At 42.7% G+C, this 20,926-nt stretch overlaps 1 protein-coding gene across 23 annotated transcripts in view; it reads left to right on the plus strand.

The window, feature by feature from the left end:
• Positions 1-712: 712 nt before the first annotated feature.
• Positions 713-20,926, plus strand: part of caska (calcium/calmodulin-dependent serine protein kinase a) — a 154,088-nt gene continuing 133,874 nt past the window's right edge. For 22 of the 23 annotated variants that reach the window (XM_076746671.1, XM_076746674.1, XM_076746672.1 and 19 more), the window contains exon 1: positions 713-1,776. In XM_076746671.1, the coding sequence (XP_076602786.1) occupies positions 1,718-1,776 (59 nt within the window). In that variant the 5' untranslated portion in view covers positions 713-1,717. The remainder of the gene's footprint in view (positions 1,777-20,926) is intronic. The other variant, XM_076746693.1, reaches the window with a different exon arrangement.

Consider the following 20,926-nt stretch of genomic DNA (forward strand, 5'->3'; position numbering starts at 1 on the left):
GTCTCTCTGGCTTCCCAAAGCCTGTGCTGAATCACAAATCTGGAGCTGTGTTTCTTCAGATGTTCAATATGCCCTTGTTGTATTCCCCTCTGCACTTGCCCTCAGGGGAGACCCTGATGCCATGCTAAGTGTCATTCCATTGAAAAACAAAAGTGAGCTTGGCAAGATCAACCCCTGGTGGTCTGAGGGAGCGAGTCAACAATGATGGCCATTCCAGTGGTATATTCACCCATAGTGCATTGCAGTTATGCGTTTGGTTAAGTGGAAGTGATGTAGGCTTTGTAAAACTGTTTACCACTGAACAAGGAAATAAATGATTACAGTTAATATTTACTTAGACTGTACTGTTCAGCTTGTGTGATTTCTTTATCTCCAACTTTAAATGTAAACTCATGAAAAAATGCTGTTTTGGAAGATACAATAACCTTGTAACAATAACAATTACAATATTCATGATACAGATCACAAGAAATTTCTAAATCAGAAACTGATGCAACAAATTACCAGGCACCGACATATTGCAATTTTCCTCAGAAGATAATTCTGATGATTTGCAAAAAGGAAAATGGAACTAAGCCTGCAAGTGCTGGCGATCCATGATAGTTTGTACTTAAAGGTACAGGGGAAATGTGCTCTGTTTAAATCCCCCGCTCCTCCCACGCCCACCTTCCCTCTCTTCTCCAAGTGGCCTTCATGCAACGTAAGCTGTTACGTATTACTACGGGCTGAGGGGAAACGAGGGCAGTTGGAACAGCTAATGAAAAGCAGTGGTTGTTACCATTTAGACACGACCCATTTCTATCCATTGAAAACATCGTCAGGAAACTGTAGTTTTAGAAAAGCCTCTATAGCGCTGCCATTCCGCCATATTGGATCAAAGATTATAGGCTCAATGGAATCCTGCGTAACAGGGTAGCGCCCAAATGGAGGACAGCGGAGCAGTTTCATAACCCCCGAGTAGGAGGAGCTCAGTTTTCTCGAAGCTCCGTGGAGCTGAACGTCCAGGCACACGGGCGACAGTGGTACGGAAAAATATTAACCAAAGGCTAGAAAATGTTGCTGAGCCAAGAAGAAACACACAGAGAGTGAACCCACTGAATTGTACATTGAAGACTTTAACCCGCCCGTCAGTTACACGGCAGAAGGACTATCTGCATCCCTGAAAACACCAAAGTGTAACCCGTGGCTGCTCGGGAAGTGAAGAGCACTGAACCCACCTGGACCAGTGCTGTAACCCGAACCTGATCTGTCCATCAGCTCTGTCCGTTTCCTCTTTTCTGAGCACGGCATTGTACGTTAATGGTTGGATCCGTTTGCGGGAGCAGACTCAGCAGTGGAGTAGTTTACAGTGTTTGTTTGACAACCACGTATGGTTTGCTTTTTGGGACGGTACGACACTGGGAAGCGGTGGGAAAGGCGGGGCCGAACCGGTGGACTCCCAAATTGGATTATTGAGCTCCCCCGTGCCGATTCTCGTACAGCGACGCAGCGTTTTCGGGGGTAGGGGGGTCGGCGAAGGAGGCAACAACTGGAATTTAGGAACCTTTCTTTCAAACTCTTTACTGACTATTGTGCTGCCGACGACACGAATGGTGTTTTGTCAGTTAGTTCTGTCAAACGGTCAGCTGCTTGTGGCCTTCGTTTTCCCCATTTAGGAACATAATACGATTTGGGACGCATATTTTAGGAATCAATTTTCCCCAGCCGGGGTCGGACTATGGCGGACGACGACATTCTCTTTGAAGATGTGTATGAGCTCTGTGAGGTCATTGGCAAGTAAGTGTTGCATTACTGATTTATTTCACTGTTTTAAGGTAAATGTTGGTCACCGGGGCTCCAGTTAGCTCCTCATAATATCCAGTGATGGCACGCACGCACGGGCACGGCTCAAAAGCTTTCTCAATTTCTGTAGGAAATAATTGTGTGCCCGTAGTCATCATAAGTGAATGTATGATGACCTTAATCGCAGGTTATGCTATTTTATACCCCTAGGTAACGCAATCATTGAACATGGACTCAGGCGTATCCCTCAACAATTTAATACAGGCTATTATTGCCCTTCTTTGGCATAGGCACATAACACCATTGACATGGTAACAGTTGTTGCATTCCAAGTTTTATTGCTACATGAAGATAAGATCCTATTTCACTGTGGTAGTGTTTACCATCGCCCTGCATTGTTTGTATGTTACAGTTAGAGAGACATACATAACTTGGCATGAAACCGTGTACTTTGACCTAGTGGCAGTTGGCAATTTGCAGCAGAGATTAAAGGGCAGGGCACCAGACCATTATGAGTCATGCAAGCCGCACATCTGGTCATCATTAGTGACTGAAGGTCTCATCCAGCAGGCTACTTGAAATAATATTTAATGCAAGGGTCAGACTCAGTGCACGTTTTGGGAATGTTTTTGCATAGAGAAGTTACAATATTTGATCTAATTTGTGTTCAATAATTTCCATCCTTTTGGAATGAAAACCTACATTATCCCCTCAGCAAAGTTCATTAGTATAATGCAAATATAGATTATTAATTCTTAATAAATATATATCTGCAATATAAAAAGAACCCCACAAGATACTTTTATGAATAATGAGGTCTCTGTAAACTCCCTTCAAGATAATAGTTTTTGTAGCAGAATATGACAGGTAGATTATACTGTGGTTGCTACAATTACTTTCCTTTTGAAATCCTGATATATACGTAAGGGAAGACACAAAGCTTGGTATATCTTTAACATTTACCCATACAATATTATATTGCAACCAAGTAGAATGTTGTAACAGCCATGGTGTGTGAAAGTAGAATTGACTATGAATGTTCTGAATGTAGCTTTTACACTCATTGCAGAGGATGTCCTATTTAATAGCTACAATACCTGCACCACACCTGAGACTTTGCAACTTTATTTCACACAACCTCATACAAGAAACTGGGAGTGCAAGAGGAGAGGCAGTAAACGCTGTAGAAGACGGTCACGTTGCGTTGATGTTCAGTGGAAACAGTTGAATGACTGGAGAAGACCTGTTCCGGGGAAAAGTGTTTCTGCTTTGACCAATGCAGGAATAATTGATGCTGTCATCTAAACGGCTGGTCTTGATTGAAGCACTTCATTGTGTGTACAAACAGAAGTTCCATGTGAATCAGGAGCTTGGCAGGCCTGATAGACACTGTCATTCAGTCATACCAGGCTGACTGGTTATGGGACTTCTGCAGTGTCACAGAGATGGTTGACTGTTTGACAGGGGGAGAAGACCTGAACTGCTCAGTACATGTTTAGGCAAGCCTGAAATGTTCTGTACTCTGTTTTTTTCCACACACAATCACAAACAGTTTCTCTCTCTCTCACTCAATCACACACAAGCATAGCGCTAAAGAAGTCCTCCTGCTCCATCATCCCTGTTCTTTAAGTGTAATGTAAAAATATAATCACCACCATTTTAAATATGTGTTCCGCCAAGGTCCTGGTTGGGCAGGAAGAACGTTTTAAAGCCAAGTGCTTTGAATCAGCCACACACAAACACACTTTGTCTTAGTTTTCTGATTCCCAGCCTTAATCACTGAATTCATCAAACTGTCTGTGATGTACAGTTTGAAAGGGAAGAGAGTGGTCTTTTATCAGCTGACCTGCTGTTCTCTGTGTGGAGAGCTACTGCAGCCACACCACTGAATCAGCAATTGTGGTTTTTGATCCTGAAAGAGACTGGATTAACCCGAGGGGACCCAACCAAATGACAACACTGCAGATAGGAAAGGTTAGGGATGTATGATCCACTTTTTTTTTTTCAGTTCTGATCCAATTCTTCTATCTCGATTTGGATATCTGCCGATACTGAGTACCAATCCAACACTGACATAAACAATGCTTTCCGGACATTGTAAAACAAAATGTATCAAACAATTCAATAGATATAAATTTCCTGAATTATTTATCATTAAAATGATAATGAATATGCACCAGCCACTTAGTAACAAATCTTCACAATAAACAGGAATTACAATTCAAGTGTAAACCTTTTAAATGCAACTACTTGATCAGCAATTAAAATTTCAGTATAAAATGATACAACTGCAACAAATGACAACAAAATGTAAACATTGAATCACATTTAAGTCCTGATCTCGTGCAAACAAACTTGATAAGTTCACAATTCACACACAAGTGGTAAACAAGTAACATGGTAAAAACAACATTCAAAACACACAGGAATGAAAATTCTTTGGAAACATTTAGTGAAAATGGGCATGTAGACATAAACATTGAATTGATCAGCCTCAATGTCACAGATACCCGGTCCAGCTATCTGAGTCAGTATCAGACGGATATCAGTATTGGATTGGTGTATCTCTGAAAAAAGGAATACTTTTAAAGCCAAATGCCCTGGATCATACTTTGGCATGAGTATGCATGTTTGTGATGTGCAGGGATGGACCCACATACTTGCAGATGCTGACTTTTTTATATATATATATATATATATATATATATATATATATATATACTGTACTGTAGGTTATTCTGAGTTGTGCTGGATTGTGAACTGTGCTGTATCCCATACAATTGTTAATGTATGTGCTGACATACATAATTGGCATAAACAAAATTTAGCCCTGTACTTGTATTTTTAGAGCACTAGCTTTTGACCAAAGCCTGCCTGTCATCCAAGGTGTGTGTTGTGTGCATCTGCCTTGCTGTCAGATTGATCCCGCACATTATGCTACTGTATCCTGAGGCACAAAAATGAGGATGGGTGAGGGTGGAATAAAGTAAATAGGGATTTTTAAGACCAAGAAGAAAATGAATGAATGGATAAATGAATGAATGAGGAGAGTAAATCTGGGATGGAGGATGAGAAAGAGAGGTTGCAAACAACAACTAATTCCTTGTATGTGTAAAATCGTACTTGGCAATAAAGCTTCTTCTGATTCTGATTTGGATTGTGTATAGGATGAGTGAGGGAGCAAGAGAGGTCAGGGTCACAGTCGAGGGAAGTAGTCTATTAGTTTGACTCACACATAAAGAGACATCCTGTACTTTCTGGCCATGCTCTTTTCCAGTTCATCCTCAGAAAAAAGTTGTGCACATGTGCCTGTGTTTCTCACAGTAGGGTATGTAACACAGCGGTATGTTTAAAGAAATAAACTGCAAGAAAGATGTTTTTCATAATCCTTGCAGCTTTCTCCAAGTTGTTGTTAATACTATGTGACAACAGAAAATGCTAATTTCAGTGCATCAGACCAAAATTGCACAGCATTCTAGGTTTGCATTAAAGTTATGTCATGAATATAACATCAGAATGCAGGCTACACAATGTTAACCCTCCTGTTGTTTTTGCGGTCAAATCTGGCCAATTGACAATTTCTCTCTCTAAATTATGTAGTTAATTTCATCTGTCATAAGATTCCTTGACTTTGTTCACACATGGCATCTGAACACACAGAATGAATTTTGAGATTCATTTTCAATTTTTGATGTTTTATTGAACTTATGTACACCCTTGGTCTTCCTGGTAAGAAATGACCAGTCATGAAAAATGAGAGGGTAAGATTACAATAGGGCCTAACCCTAAAATAGAGGTGTGTGTGTGTGTGTGTGTGTGTGTGTGTGTGTGTGTGTGTAAATTCATTTCTGTGGCAGCACAAGGGCTGAGGCTTCAGATTATTTCTTTGATCATGAGACTGATGAGGAGGGGAGAGGGGAGGAAAATGACATTGAAGATGCTTTTGAGAAGAGGTGTCAGAAGATGAGGATGACACAGATTATGATCCAGGCGAAGAGACCACTGATGGGAAACAATCCAGTGATGAAGAGGATGCTCCTGCTGTGGTTACATTCCAGTCAAAGAATGTGACTTTCTCCTGGTGTTCATCCCACCTGAGAGGAGAGGTTGGCTGTCGGCAGAAAATGTCATCAAGAAGACTCAAGGGTCAAGGTATGCCATATCCTGGATGGATGACATAAAGTCCTGCTTCGAATTGCTCCTGACAGGAAATCCAAACAATAGTCATGAACATGACCAACTTGGAGGGGAGATGGGTGTACAAAGATGCTTGGGAGGAGGTAGACCGAATGGACTTTCAAGGCTTCATGGGTATCTCGATTCTGTCTGGTGTCTACAGATCCAACAATGAATCCACCATCAGATTTATGAAGTAGGACTCTGCAATCTTTCGAGCCACAATGCCCCTGAAGACTTTTCACTGTCCTGGGTGTTGCATTTCGATGACCAGGACACAAGAGAGTGAGAGATGTTCAAGCACCAGAAGCAAGAGCCACCAGGAAGAGGAAGAGGTGCAAACTGTGTGTACCAAACTGTGTGTACCAAGAAAAAAAGCTAAATCTAACATCTCTTGTGTACAAAGAGATGTCAAAACCGGCCTTGTTTGCCACAAATGTAGTGCATCTATTTCCAAGGCACATGCCAAAATCACAACACACTGCTCAACATGTGCATGCAGATAGATTGTGAAGATTTTTTGCTTTTCATTTTTTTTTTTTCAAAAGGACCCAGAGAAACAGAATAAGATTTGTTTTTTGCTCGGGCTTGATTTTGTTCATTTGCTTTTGTTCTCTACTATATGAATCATTCAAGTCAGTTTTGATCGGGAACATGGTATTTTGTGTCACTATTTAATCATTTTCAGTGGTTTCAAAGCAAAAGTCCTTGTTAGACATTGAAACTGGGTAATCTGTGAAAAATAGCACAATATGTCTAATCTTTTTTAATATATAATAATTTTTATTTTTCTTGCACAATATAACAAAACATTGCACAGTACACGTACATATATACATACATACATACATAGGCACACTCAACACAAAGGGAGTGGCCCAGTACTGTGAGATAGGCACTAAGCCCCTGCACAGCTGTATGCCAGCAGGTCAGAGGCCCAGCCCCAACCCACCAGCACCAGGCATGAGACAGAGAGTGCAGAATAATACAAATATATGTTCACAATTGAAAACATGGAGAGGGAGTCTGCAGGCCTAAGGCCTGCATGACCACCACTATGATGTAAATACGTATCATAGTGAATCCCAATCCATTTGTTTGTTATTCAAGAGTGACATAATCTGACTGAATAAATTTTTATGATCACTGCTCATATCATGCAGAACAGATGCTGCTTGTTCCATGGATATCAATTACAGATAATCATTTAGCCAGTAATCTATTTTAAAACAATTTAACTTCCTCACCTTCCAATTGATGAGTATTGTTTGTTTAACTGAAAAAAAAAAGCTAAATCTAACAAATGCTGAAGTTCCTTTGAAGTTACTCCATCCACATTTTTTCCCAGTAGACCCACTGCTGGACATAATGGAAAATTAATTTTAAATAATTTACACAAAAAATCTCTAACATTTAACCAAAATGCCTGTATCTCTTGGCAATGCCGCAGTAAATGCATAAGAGTACCCGTCATCCCACAGCCATGCCAACACTTATCTGAAACATTACAGTTCATCTTCTTGAGTTTATGTGGAGTAATGTAGGATCTATTCAGAATCTTCATTTGTATAACATTATACCTTACACATTTTGAGAGATAATTTGAACAACTCAAGATTGCTTCCCAATGGTCTGCTGCAAGATGTAAACCCAAATCTTTCTCCCATTGTGCTTTTATGGGTACACTACATTTAGAAAAAATACAACATAATAATCTATAGATCTTAGAGACATCAGCCAACGTAATATTTTTAAATACAAAACCATGCATGATGGACTTCAATCTTCAAACACTTTATTAATCTCTTTGAACCATTTCTGAGGGATTTCTAAAGGGATATGTCTAATCTAATATATATCCACAGTATAATGCTCATTGACCACAAATTCTCATGGGTGGGTGGGCATGGTGGGTCAAAGTTAGGCCATAAATAGCAAATGGAACTTCAAAACTCGTATTGTTCACAAGAATTTTAGTTGATAAAAAGATGAAACACACAACATTAGGTCATAATATATATATAATTTATTTATTTATTTATTTATTTTTTTAATACCCTTCTCGCCCCGCCTGGGGAGGTATTGTGCCTACTTCAAGCTCGGTTCCTCTACCAGAGGCCTGGGAGCTTGAGGGTTCTGCGCAGAATCCTGGCTGTTCCTAGGAGTGTGCTCTTCTGGACAGAGACCTCAGATGTTCTTCCTGGTATCTGCTGGAGCCATTCTCCCAGCTTGGGGGTTACCACTTTGAGTGTCCCAATCACCACTGGGACCACTTTTGCCTTTGTGCCCCACATCTTCTCCAGTTCCTCCTTGAAACCCCGGTATTTCTCCAGCTTCTCGTGCTCTTTCTTCCTGATGTTACTGTCACTTGGGATCGCTACATCCACCACTGTGACTGTCTTCTGTTCTTTGTCTACCTCCACTATGTCTGGTTGGTTTGCCATCACCAGTTTGTCTGTCTAGAACTGGAAGTCCCACAGGATCTTGACTCAGTCGTTCTGGATCACCTTTGGAGGGGTCTTCCACCTTGATCCTGGGACCTCCAGCCCATACTCGGTACAGATGTTCCTGTGTACGATGCTAGCCACCTGGTTATGATGCTCCATGTATGCCTTCCCTGCAAGCTGTGCTGGATTGCCTTAGGGGCATCTTTGCACAGCCTGCACCTGGGGTCTTGTCTGCTGTGGAAGATCCCGGCCTCTGTTGACCTTGTTTTCAAGGCTTGCTCTTGTGTGGCCATGATCAGTGCCTCTGTGCTGTCTTTCAGTCCAGCCTTTTCCAGCCACTGGCATGTTTTCGCTATGTCAGCCACTTCCTCCAGCTGTCGATTGTACATGCCATGCAGGGGCTTGTCTGTCCATGTCTCCTCCTTGCTGGGCTTCTGCTGCCTGAGGCATTCACTCAGCAGGTCATCATTGGGGGCCATCTTCCTGATGTACTCCCAGAGGCTTGCTGTTTCCTCCTGGATAGTGGCTCTGACGCTCACTAATCCATGGCTCCCTGTCTTCCGCTTAGTGTATAGCCTCAGGACGCTGGACTTAGGGTGAAACCCTCCATGCATCGTAAGGAGCTTCCTTGTCTTGATATCAGTGGCTTCCATTTATTCCAGTGGCCAGGATCTTATACCAGCAGGGTATCTGATTACTGGCAGGGCTTAAGTGTTTATTGCCTGGATCTTGTTCTTGCCATTCAGCTGACTCCTCAGGACCTGCCTCACCCTCTGAAGGTATTTAGCTGTGGCTAATCTCTGTGTTGCTTCCTCATGATTGCCATTTGCCTGTGGGATCCCTAGGTATTTGTAGCTGTCCTGAACATCTGATATGTTGCCTTCAGGTAGTTCAACCCCTTCAGTGGCGATCATCTTCCCTCTTCTGCACACCATCCATCCACACTTATCCAGTCCAAATGACATCCCGATGTCATTGCTGTATATCCTAGTGAGGTGAGTGAGGGAGTCAATGTCACGCTCTCTCTTGACATACAGCTTCATGTCATCCATGTAGAGGAGGTGGCTGATTGTAGTCCCACTTCAGAATCGGTATCCAAAACCACTCTTGGTGATGATCTGGCTGAGGGGGTTTAGGCCTATGCAGAACAGCAGGGGGGACAGTGCATCTCCTTGGTATATACCACATTTGATGCTCACTTCTGCAATTGGCTGTGAGTTGGCTTCCAGAGTTGTCTTCCACAACCCCATCGAGTTCTTGATGTAGGCTCTAAGTGTCCTGTCTATCCTACACAGGTCTAGACACTCCAGTATCCATGTGTGTGGCATCAAGTCATAGGCCTTCTTGTAGTCAATCCAGGCAGTGCACAGGTTGGTACTTCTGATCTTACAGTCCTAGGTGACTGCCCTGTCAACCACTAGTTGGAGTTTGGCTCCTCTGGTGTTGTTGCCAATTCCTTTCTGTGCTCTACTCATGTACTGAACCATGTGCCTACTCATCTTAGCCACTATGATGCCTGACAGGAGCTTCCATGTTGTGCTCAGGCAGGTTATAGTCCGGTAGTTGGATGGTACCGGGCCCTTCTGTGGATCCTTCATGATGAGGACTGTATGGTCTTGGGTCAGCCACTCTGGGTAGGTTCTCAATCTTAGCAGCTGATTCATCTGTGCTGCCGGTCGTTCCTGGAGTGCAGTTAGCTTTTTGAGCCAGTAGGCGTGGATCATGTCGGGCCCAGGTGCTGTCCAGCTCTTCATTTTTGACACTCTTTCTTGGATGTCTGCAGTGGTAATTTCTACTGGTTCCTGTTCTGGGAGGCTACTGTGGTCTGCTTTCAATTTGAGCAACCACTGGGCATTGGTGTTATACGATGCCTCCTTCTCTCAGATACTCTTCCAGTAGAGCTCAGTTTCAGACTTTGGTGGGTCTGTCTGGGTCTTCTTACTACCCTTCCATTGAGAGTAGACCTTAGCTGGGTTGTTGGAGAACAGTCTATTTATTCTCCTGATCTCGGCTTCTCTGCTGTATCTCTTAAGGCGGGTAGCAAGAGCTGTGAGCCTCTGCTTGGTAGTCTCCAGAGCTTCATCTATGGACAGCTTGTTGTATCTCCTTGGCACTTCTTTCCTGATCTTTACACCTTTCTGTAGCTCAGTTAGCAAGCTAACCTCCCTCCTTGTTGCCGTGATTTTGCTCTCCAGTCTCCTCTTCCATGGAGGGTTCCCCTGCTCCTTCCGGCTACTGCTGTTCATCTTGTAGCCTAGCATGCACAGGATGACTGTTGCCGCTGCATACATCAGCTGATTGGTCTTGGTGATGGTTTCTGTGGATATAGTCATCAGTGCCGTGTTCACGTCTTCCAGTAGAGATTCATCTAGTACTTTGTCTCTTAGCCTTGGCAGGTAGGTAGTTGTGTTTCCCCCAGGATTCTGTTATCTGTTCTCTCAGGTCAGCTGCCCTTGTGTTCAGGGTGTCTGTGCTTCCTGGGGCTTGGTACCCAATCTCATTATTTGGGGATGCAGATGTCATCCCTGCACTGACCTGTCGTCCTGGCTCCCGCTTGCCATAGCATCTTTGTACCGTGGATGAGGCACGTCAATCTCTAATTGCAACAGTAGGTTGTTCTTACGGATATTAGAGCACTGGGTCTCAAGTTGCTTTGCAGTCCACATGGATGTGGGGTTTCGAAGCATCCATAGGTCCCACATCCTCTTCCATGTGTGTCGTGTTTTTTATACATATATATATATATACATATACATACATACACACATATATATATACACACACACACACACACACACACACATATATAATTGTCATGGATTTATAATAAGCTACATGGGAATGGTCACTTTTGACCGGGAAGACAAAAACAGAAGTAGTTAACAGAAAGCAAAGACCGCAGGAGGGTTAAAAAGCTTACAGTCACAGGCCGCTGAGAGGAGCAATAGTGTCTATTAACAGAGCCTAAAACAAGAGTTAATATTAAAGAGGTTAGGTGTATAGCAAAAGTTGCCATCACAATCAAGGCTTGTTAAAAGAGGGCCACGTTCATGGCATTGAAAATGCTGGCTTTAGGCCCAATATACCTTGCTAACCCATTAATCTTTCTTTCTAGTACACCCTTCATGTAGCTATTATGTGAACTGAGCAGCACTTGTGCTTCTGAGGGGCTCAGCAATACAACAAATGCAGCCTTTTAACTTACCAGTGCACATAAAGAGCTGCTAGGGTCTGCTTGGGGTGTTCTCTCCAGCATGATGAGGATGGGTAAATATTTCAGTGGTTCAGTGTGAGATCTCTGCTATATCATTTATGTGTAATTGTGCATGCTGGAAACAGCCTCTCAGCAGATTTTCTCCTCCAAGTCCCAACAGAGAGGTTAAGATCATATAACACAAGCTGTTAACATACATACATATACAAATAGTGTAGACAAGCGGCCACCACCTTGTGCGTACTGCTCAAGGTCACAGACCACATTTAGTCACAACCACTGCCATATTGTTGATGTATTATGACTTTAAAAACTTGCATTTCTTAATTGATATAGCATTCAGTAACCACTGTAGACTTCCATGGGCCGAGAGTTATGATGACATTTTGGCTTTGTACATGCATGCATGCACTGCTTTCCTGCCCACATGCATTCAGTTTGTAATGATGATTTTTTTTTCCCTTGAGAGCATTGAGAGTGCACTGAGTTGTAAAATACATATCAACTTACAAATTTACACAATTAGTAGTTTTGTACCAGCATTCCTCTTATGCCTTATTTGCATCAACAGTGTTGTCTTTACCTCTCATAATCTGTTTGTATTCTTCATTGTTCTCCATTACAATAACCTGTTCCTATTGGCTGAAGTAGATGGCTTTTGATCCGTCCATTTTGTGTGGAAGTAGAGTCAAATGATGCACCAAATGTACCTTTTTATGAGAATACACACAGAGCCTGAAACTTGAGGCTGATGACCACCATCATGATACCCATTATTTCTGATTGGGGTTTAAGCTTTTGTTGAGCCAGCTCACGCAAAGAAAGCCTGGCTATACCAACCTTGCTTCGTAGTACACCTATGGGTGGTGTACTGGTTTCCTCACTGTCAACAATGTCACCTTCTGGACATGGATTTTGCAATCCTGTCATAACTGTGATAAAAGTTTTAGCATCGGAAAAACAATGCACTTTACTGTGGCTGCCATGCATTGCAGGGAGAGGGCTTTACATGTACTCATGCAACTGGAGTTACATCCAGTAACAACTATTTTACTCGCTATAACTCAGACCCTGGTAACACGAAGATTTGGAAGGTAACGTGAGCAAAGCACACCAACTTCTCTGTTGTTTGCTAAAGAACCAACACAAAAGTCTTCATCTACTCCCACCATCTGAGAAAGTGAAGACTTGGATTAACTTGATGGAAATGTCTCCACAGCAACTGGAAAACTCTAAGGATTTATGTGTGCACTAATTATTTTACTTCACACTGCTTTGAGGGCTGATACAAAGGAGGATTCCCCTCAAAACTGAAGCGTGGTTAGCCTGTTAAATTTGGTGGTCTCATGTTTCACAGCTAATGTAGCCAGTGGCATCTATTCTAGGCTGGTATGTAGGAGCAATGTTGCTGTGTTTAATATTGAGGCACAGTAAAGAGAAACTGTGTGAACGTTGAGTCTCATTTGAAGCCAATTAAATAACCAGACAAGTATCTTGGATGTGGATAACTGTTTTTTCACTTTGCTTTTTGTGCCGTCTCACACAGCCAGACTTAATGTTATCTCCACACTTCATACTGCAGCACAAGCTCAGCTAGATTTGTTGTTACAGGAAAGCCCCCTCTTCTGTGATGGCAAGTCAGTATGTGTGGTGTTGCTGCTGTATATAAATGTACTTGATAGACAAGTCCCATGGTACTATGACTGCTGTGCTTATATAATATACCCTGCACTTTCCACCAAAGTGTATTATGTCAATATGTGTGTCTGTGAACTCAGGCAGTAGCGGCGTTACTACTTGAACTACATTTTTCAGTAGTGTGGTGGTAGCATTGCTGTTTTCTCAATCAAATAACTTTTCAGTAGCTTAGCTCTTTTATTAATCAAGTAGTACGGCAGTGTGCACACAAACTACATTTTCCTAAGCATGTTCGAAGTTCAAACACAGCAGAGCTGTCTGAATTATTAAATGTATTAAATTCTGTGTTACCAGTTTGTCCTGCGAATGTGCTCAAAATGTGTCTAAATTGAACATCAGCCATGCAAGCGCAGTTGCACGCTCTCTCTCTCTCTCTCTCTCTCTCTCTCTGTTTCTCACACACACACACACACACACACAAATATAGATAAACATGCACACATTCTAGACACCAGCTTGTTGTTATTATGTGGAGCATATGTTTTTTTTTGTTGCTTGTTTTTTTTTGCCAGCAGAGAGCACAGCTGTTTTATTGGCCACTGAGATAGCACTGACTTGCAATGAAGTTGGTTCAATGTAATTAAACATGTAGAGTAAGTATCTTAGCTCCAACAGCTCCAAGTAGCTTGCCCAACACTGGTGTCTTGTGCTGTGTGTGTGTGTGTGTGTGTGTGTGTGTGTGTGTGAGACCAGGTATTTATCACGTTGTGGGCACAAAAATCTGTTTATACAGTCACATTGTGGGGACTCACCTGCCTTATGGGGACAAAATGCAGGCCCCCTTAATGTAAATCATCAAATTTTACGTGAAGACTGAGGATAGGGTTACGGGCTAGGTTAGGTTAGATATAGGGTTAGGAATAGGCAAATAGTGGTTAGGGTTAGGTTTGGGTTTAGGGTAAGGCTCCAGGAAATGAATGTAAGTCTATGTAACGTCCCCACAAGTGATAAAAACACAACGTGTGTGTGTGTGTGTGTGTGTGTGTGTGTGTGTGTGTGTGTGTATAGATGTATGTACGCATGCTCACTTGAGGTGGTTTTTGCTGTGCATGTGTCACTAAAGCCGGCCAGTCACACATTCACACATAGCGTATCTCTAGCAGACTATTTGCTATGTAAGCACAAACACATCCATACCAGACAAAATGAACAAATAAGATGATTTAACACTACTGTCTCTTCACAGGCTGCACACCAGTCTGGGAGAAGGTGAAATGACTGTGTCATGTTACTGCTGCTTGTGTGCATGTCTTTAGTTGACAGATTCAGATGTGGGGTAATTTTGAGCATATTTCCTCAATACATGCACACACTGGCACTGATGCAGAACATATGCCGTCAAAGGCCATCAACTCTAGATGAAAGGGCAAAGTAGGCCAAAAAGTGACAGTAATACCGTTCTTCCATTCACTTTCAACCCGGTTGCTTCTGCTACAGAGACTTCATTTAACTCCTTTACAAGAACAAACATCGCAATTGAAATTGAAAAAAAAGAGAACAATATGAGCAGAGACACACTGTTAAGGCTATGACTAGGAGTGACACAAGAGTCAGAGAGCCCACAGTGTGTGGAGTGCTAGTGTGTATGTGTGGGTCAATACATACCTAGAACTACCACATGGTTCATGCAAAGATGAGAGTGCCATTTTCTGATGTTCCATTTACCACTATAGCCATCTAGTATGTTGTACCACAAAGAATTAGAGAGCTGAATTATATTAACACCTGCCTACTCAAATTTTGGGCTGAGTATTCTCTAACAGTCTTTCATTTCAATGAATAATACCTGAGTGTTTTTTTTTTTTTGAGGCCAGTACTAATATGGATTATTTAAAAAATCTGATAACGATGCTATTTTTTGTTTTTACATGAACACATAACCAAAACAAACATAGTTTAGAGTAACCCTAATGCTGGGATCAGACTACACGATATTTTTGTCTTTCATGATGGTCTCTTTCTGTGCCTTGATGGGGTGACTGGCAAGACTACGCGTATTATCCCGACAAATCACAGCACGTTGTGTTTCATGATCACGCACACATTCAGATGTCACTGGGGAGGCAGGTGAAGCAACTGCCGGCCAAACTGACAGAAGCATCGTTTGTGATGCTGTTGGTCTTGTGTACTGAAAAAAAAAAAGGCTGTATGCACTGCAACATAAAAGCAAATACAAGAGGCGGTGTTAAGTTTGGCCCATTCGGTCATTTTTTATACATTTGCTGGGTAGCATCAAGATAACAAGGATGGCAGGTACAACTAGGGCTGGGCGATATGGCTGAAAACTGTATCACGTTATAAGTGTTTTATATTGGTCAATATCGATAATTATTGATATTTTTTATGACCTATTTAAAATAAGGACCAGCAGATAAATACATTAAATTTAAACATTTTTATTAAGCTTCCTCTGATTATAATCCCCTCAGCTATCAAGGCAGAAAGGAAAGGAAATGTCAACACAACCATGGAAAACACTCACATAATAAATGTAAATAAAAGTCTAAAATCACAATGAACACTCACACACTATATCTTAACATTAAGGTGCAAAAATGAAGAATACATAACAAATGCTTAATAAAGTGTAACAAAATAGTGCAAAGTATAAAAATGTAAACATAGAGAAACCTGAGAACTTTTTTTCTGCAGGTTTAGTGCCAGGACATTCACAAGCTGATTACTCTTCTGGTGACTTAAGTGTTTTAAAATATGTGCAGTGTTTTATAAACACAGGAGAAATTACAATAAACTGAGGTAGACTTTACATCTGTAACATAGAAAACAAATGGCAGTCTTAGAAAAGTACTTTGAGCCAAGTATAACATTGAGGTCAAGCACGTGCAAGAGATTTTTATAACCTGGCTTCTCCACAGTGCTCAGCGAAAGCACGTCTTTAGCTATATGATATGCCACTGCCCCCCTTATGTCTTTGTGCCTTTTAGATGATTTGTCATAAGACACTGAAGCAGAGTACCTCTGCATGGTGGTCTGCTGCTTGTGCGGTGGTGCTACGGTTGCACATGTTATTGGACGTTGGTGAATATGGCTGCGCTCTGAAGGGTGAGCACGGCTAAGGTGGTAAAACAAGTTTGTGGTATTAACCGGTCTTGGTGGGGACGACGGTCTTGCATACTTTACAGACCACATTGGTCTGACTACGGTCCGACTTACAAAATCCAAAAAACTGCCATACTGGTGAGCTGACTTTCCGTGTTTTATCAACAATTTCTTTGCTTGCTGCAGCACTCACTTTCTATTTCTCTTCTCACTCCTCGCGAAGAATCAAACACGAGACAACGTGATGGCGCAACCGAACGTGATACTGGCTGTTAGCGTGTCACTCCCACTGATCAATGATTACTCCCTACATTGCTATGTTACCAGAGAGTGAGTGCCTTTGTTCGTGCAACCAACCTTGCTTCGCAACTTCTGGTATCTTCCGACGAAGAAAAAAAACTATTGAATGTTTTATCAAGCGCATTTTTTATTGATATTGACGTGTCTATCGCGAGACATATCGTTATCGTTTTATCACCCAGCCCTAGCATCAAACAGGCTGCTAGTGTTAGATCAGGAGTTTGTGATGATAAGCATGTTCCCACAATTCCCACAAAGGACCATGGATAATGTTACGACAGCATGGCATACTCCCTCGAGGAAATGCCAATAGGCAGGAGTACTGTTGGCACAGCTAACCAGACTTTTTCTCTCTTTCATTGTCTCACCTGAGAGGTCGTTTCGCATGTCACACTACATGATTGTCATTTATGAATTGTGACCAAGGTCTGTCCTCAGCGGGACATTTTACAGTTGGAAAACAAACTTGTCAGTACTTGCTGGTAGACAAAATATATCATGTAGATGTAAGGCAGTTTCACTTGTTATCCCACGACACATTTAGCAATTCCTGCATTATGTTCCTTGCAGGACACCGTAGCGGTGAAATTTGTTCTGTGCAGGACAATATGTTCAAAGTTTACTTTTCTTTTTCAGTGTTAAAATCACCCACCCTGTGAAATTGGTTATTTGTTCTGTATCTTTATGTATCATGCTACAGTTCAGCATGAGTTGAATGTAAAGTACTTGTGTTTTCTGACTGTTTTGACATTTCTACTGGAGTATGGGCAGGTGGTGACTGCACAGAGGAAGTGGTTTACATAGACATTATTTCTAAAAAATCTCTTTCTGTTTGTCAACAGTTATGACAACACTGTATATATCTGCAGTGGGCTGATATGCTGGCTTTGCCAAATTATCAGTTTAGTAGTAGTATTATATTTTTTGATGCCTTGCATAAAGTAATATAAATGTTTTTTCAGCGAAACCCATGTTAAATAAATAATCCAAACTTATGAAATGCATGTGTTTAGTCAAGTCAACTTTATTATTAATGCTACTATATGTACAGGACATGCACAGAATTGAAATATCATTTCCCTTAAATCCCTGGTGCAAACAGCAATAAACATGAAATATAAAATATAGAATGTAATAGAAAATATAAAATAAAAAAATATATACAGATTTAAAAGATCTAGGAAAAATATGGCAATCTAAGATATATGGTATGATATGGAAATATGAACAGTATAAACAGTGTGAAATGTATCAAAGATAAATAAACGATGTACAGTACAGCTTGTAGACAGATTGTGTACAGCAATTGACTGTACATAGTGCAATTTAGGTTTGTAAAAGAGTTTTTTGAGTTTGTAAAGTGGCTGGTTCTGTTTGGTTTGTGCATGATGGTGGGGGGGGGGGGGGGGGGTCAGTGTCCAGAGTTTGTGGGGGCAGAGGGCAGGGAAGGAAGGGGGAGGAGAGCTGGGAGGGAGTTCAGCCCGTCTGCAGGTTCTGGCCGATAAGGCGGGCCAGGCGTGTGCTGTAAATGTCCTGGAGGGAGGGGAGGGGGGCACTGATGATCCTCTCAGCTGCTCTTACTATGCACTGCAGGGTCTTCCGGCAGGATACAGTGCAGCCGCCGTACCACACAGTGATGCAACTAGTCAGGATGCTCTCAGTGGTTCCACGGTAGAAGGTGTGCATGATGAGGACTGATGCTCTGGCTCTTTTCAGCCTGCGGAGGAAGTAGAGGCGCTGCTGAGCTTTCCTTGCCAGTGAAGATGTGTTTCTGCTCCAGGAGAGGTCCTCAGTGAGGTCCACGCCCAGGAACTTGGTACTGGTCACTCTCTCCACAGCAGCACCATTAATGGTCAGTGGGGGTTGCATGGTGGAGGCTCTCCGGAAGTCGACAACAATCTCCTTCATCTTCTCCACATTAAGAGAGAGATTGTTGTCTCTGCACCATGTGGCCAGTTGGCTCCCCTTGTCCGTTTAGTTTGACTCATCGTTATTATTGATGAGCCCCACCACAGTAGTGTCGCCTGCAAATTTTATGAAGAGGTTGGTGTTGTGTGTTGTGTGCAGTCGTGGGTCAGCAGGGTGAAGAGGAGGGGACTGAGCACACATCCTTGGGGGCCCCTGTGTTCAGCATGATAGTGCTGGATGCATTGCTGCCAACCCGGACTGCCTGTGGTCGTCCGGTCAGGAAGTCCAACAACCAGTTGCAGAGTGAGGTGTTTAGTCCTAGACAGTCCAGTTTCTGTATCAGCTGTTGGGGGATGATTGTGTTGAAAACTGAACTTAAGTCTAAGAACAGCTTCCACACGTATGAGTCCTTATTGTCCAGGTGGGTGAGAGCCGAGTGGAGGGTGGTGGAGATTGCATCATCAGTGGACCAGTTGGCCTGATATGCAAATTGGTAGGGGTCCAGGGAGGGAGGGAGGACAGATTTGATGTGGTGCATGACTAACCGCTCGAAGCACTTCATGATGATGGGGGTCAGTGCCACAGGGCGGTAGTCGTTGAAGCAGGATGGATAAGTCTTCTTTGGAACAGGGACAATGGTGGTACTCTCTAAGCAGGTGGGGACAACAGCTTGGTTCAGGGAGGTGCTGAAGATGTCTTTGAGGACATCTGTGAGCTCCTCTGCACATTTCTTAAGCTCACGACCAGGAATGTTGTCAGGACCTTTTATCCTGGACAGGTATCTCCTCACGCTAGCTGGAGACAGGGACAGCACCTAGTCATCTGGAGGGGGTGGTGTCTTCTGTGCAGGGGTGTTGTTGTCAGCTTCAAGCTGTCCAAAGAAGTTATTTAGACTGTTCAGCAGAGCGATGTCACTGTCACAGGTCTGTGGTCGGGCTTTATAGTCCGTGATGGTCTGTATCCCCTGCCACAGACTCCTTGTGTCTCTGCTGTCAGTGAAGTGGCGGGTTATCCTGCTGCTGTACTGCCTCTTTGCTAGTCTGATGCCATGGGACAAGTTGGGTCTTGCTGATCTCAGAACAGCCTCATCGCCTGCTCTGAAAGCAGCGTTCCGGGCTCTAAGTAGCCTGTGGACTTCCCCCGTCAGCCATGGTTTCTGGTTGTTCCGTACTGTGATGGTCTTGGTGTTCGTCACATCAACGATGCATTTGCTGATGTAGGCAGCAACAGTGTCTGAATATTCCTGGATGATCTGGTGGTTTGTTGGTGGCTGCCTGCTTAAACATGTCCCAGTCTGTGATGTTAAAGCAGTCCTGACATGCTGAGGAGGCACCCTCTGTCCACACCCGTACCTGCTTCTGGACCGGTCTGGTGACTTTGACCTTCGGCCTGTATGCTTGCATTAGCATCACAGTGATGTGGTCTGAGGCACCGAGATCGGGGAGGGGTAAGGCCTTGTATGCTCCTCTCAGTGTTGTGTAAACCAGGTCCAGTGTGTTGCTTCCCTTGTTGGAAAGTCAATGTGTTGGTACAACTGAGGAAACACTGTTTTGAGATTTGCATGGTTGAAATCTCTTTTCCCTGTGATCATCAGGGAACTATGAAGTCTGTAAACACTTGCTGCACAACTCCCACTTGTTGTTGATGAAGTGGATGGTCAGACTCCTGTAAGGCTCCATGCCATGACTTGACCACAAGTTAGTTATAGTTGCATAGTGTTTAACTTCACTGTAATGTTACTCCGGACCATGTCATATAATTTTGGCATTTAATTTGCCGAAAGTGTTTGTTGTCAGGTACATAGATACATTTCCAAAGAAATATAATTCTTACATTTTTACAGTATGTAATGTCTGCGGTGTTCCCTGATTTTCAGTTCATTTCCAGTAATCTGCTGTTGGATTTGTGCAGATTGGTTGTTGATATGTCTCCAAGTAAGCAGCGAGAGGGCCATAATGGAATGTGGCAGCCCAGGAAAACAGTGACTGATTTATTTCCAAAATTGTTTAATGGGTGGGCAGTCCCAGGTGGTGTAACCTGTCTGGGCTATTCTGTGTGCAGTTTGAACGAATTTCTGATAAGAATCTCATTTTAAGCATTTTTTTGCCCAGTTAAGTGAATTTTGTGGAGTAGCTTATATTGTCCCAGATGGTAGTAAAATTAGTTGGTGCAAAACTCCCTGGTCCCACCCCCCTGGTCACTGCCATAATCTACTGCCCCCCCAAACCAAACCCCTCATTCCCCTCCAACTTCTCCCACTTTGTCACCCAGTTATCTGCCATATCACCCTCTGTCCTCCTTTTTGGAGATTTTAACCTTCACATTGACAATGCTAACTGCA

Source organism: Chaetodon auriga, chromosome 13 (genome assembly GCF_051107435.1).
Source record: "Chaetodon auriga isolate fChaAug3 chromosome 13, fChaAug3.hap1, whole genome shotgun sequence".
Classification (NCBI taxonomy): domain Eukaryota; kingdom Metazoa; phylum Chordata; class Actinopteri; order Chaetodontiformes; family Chaetodontidae; genus Chaetodon; species Chaetodon auriga.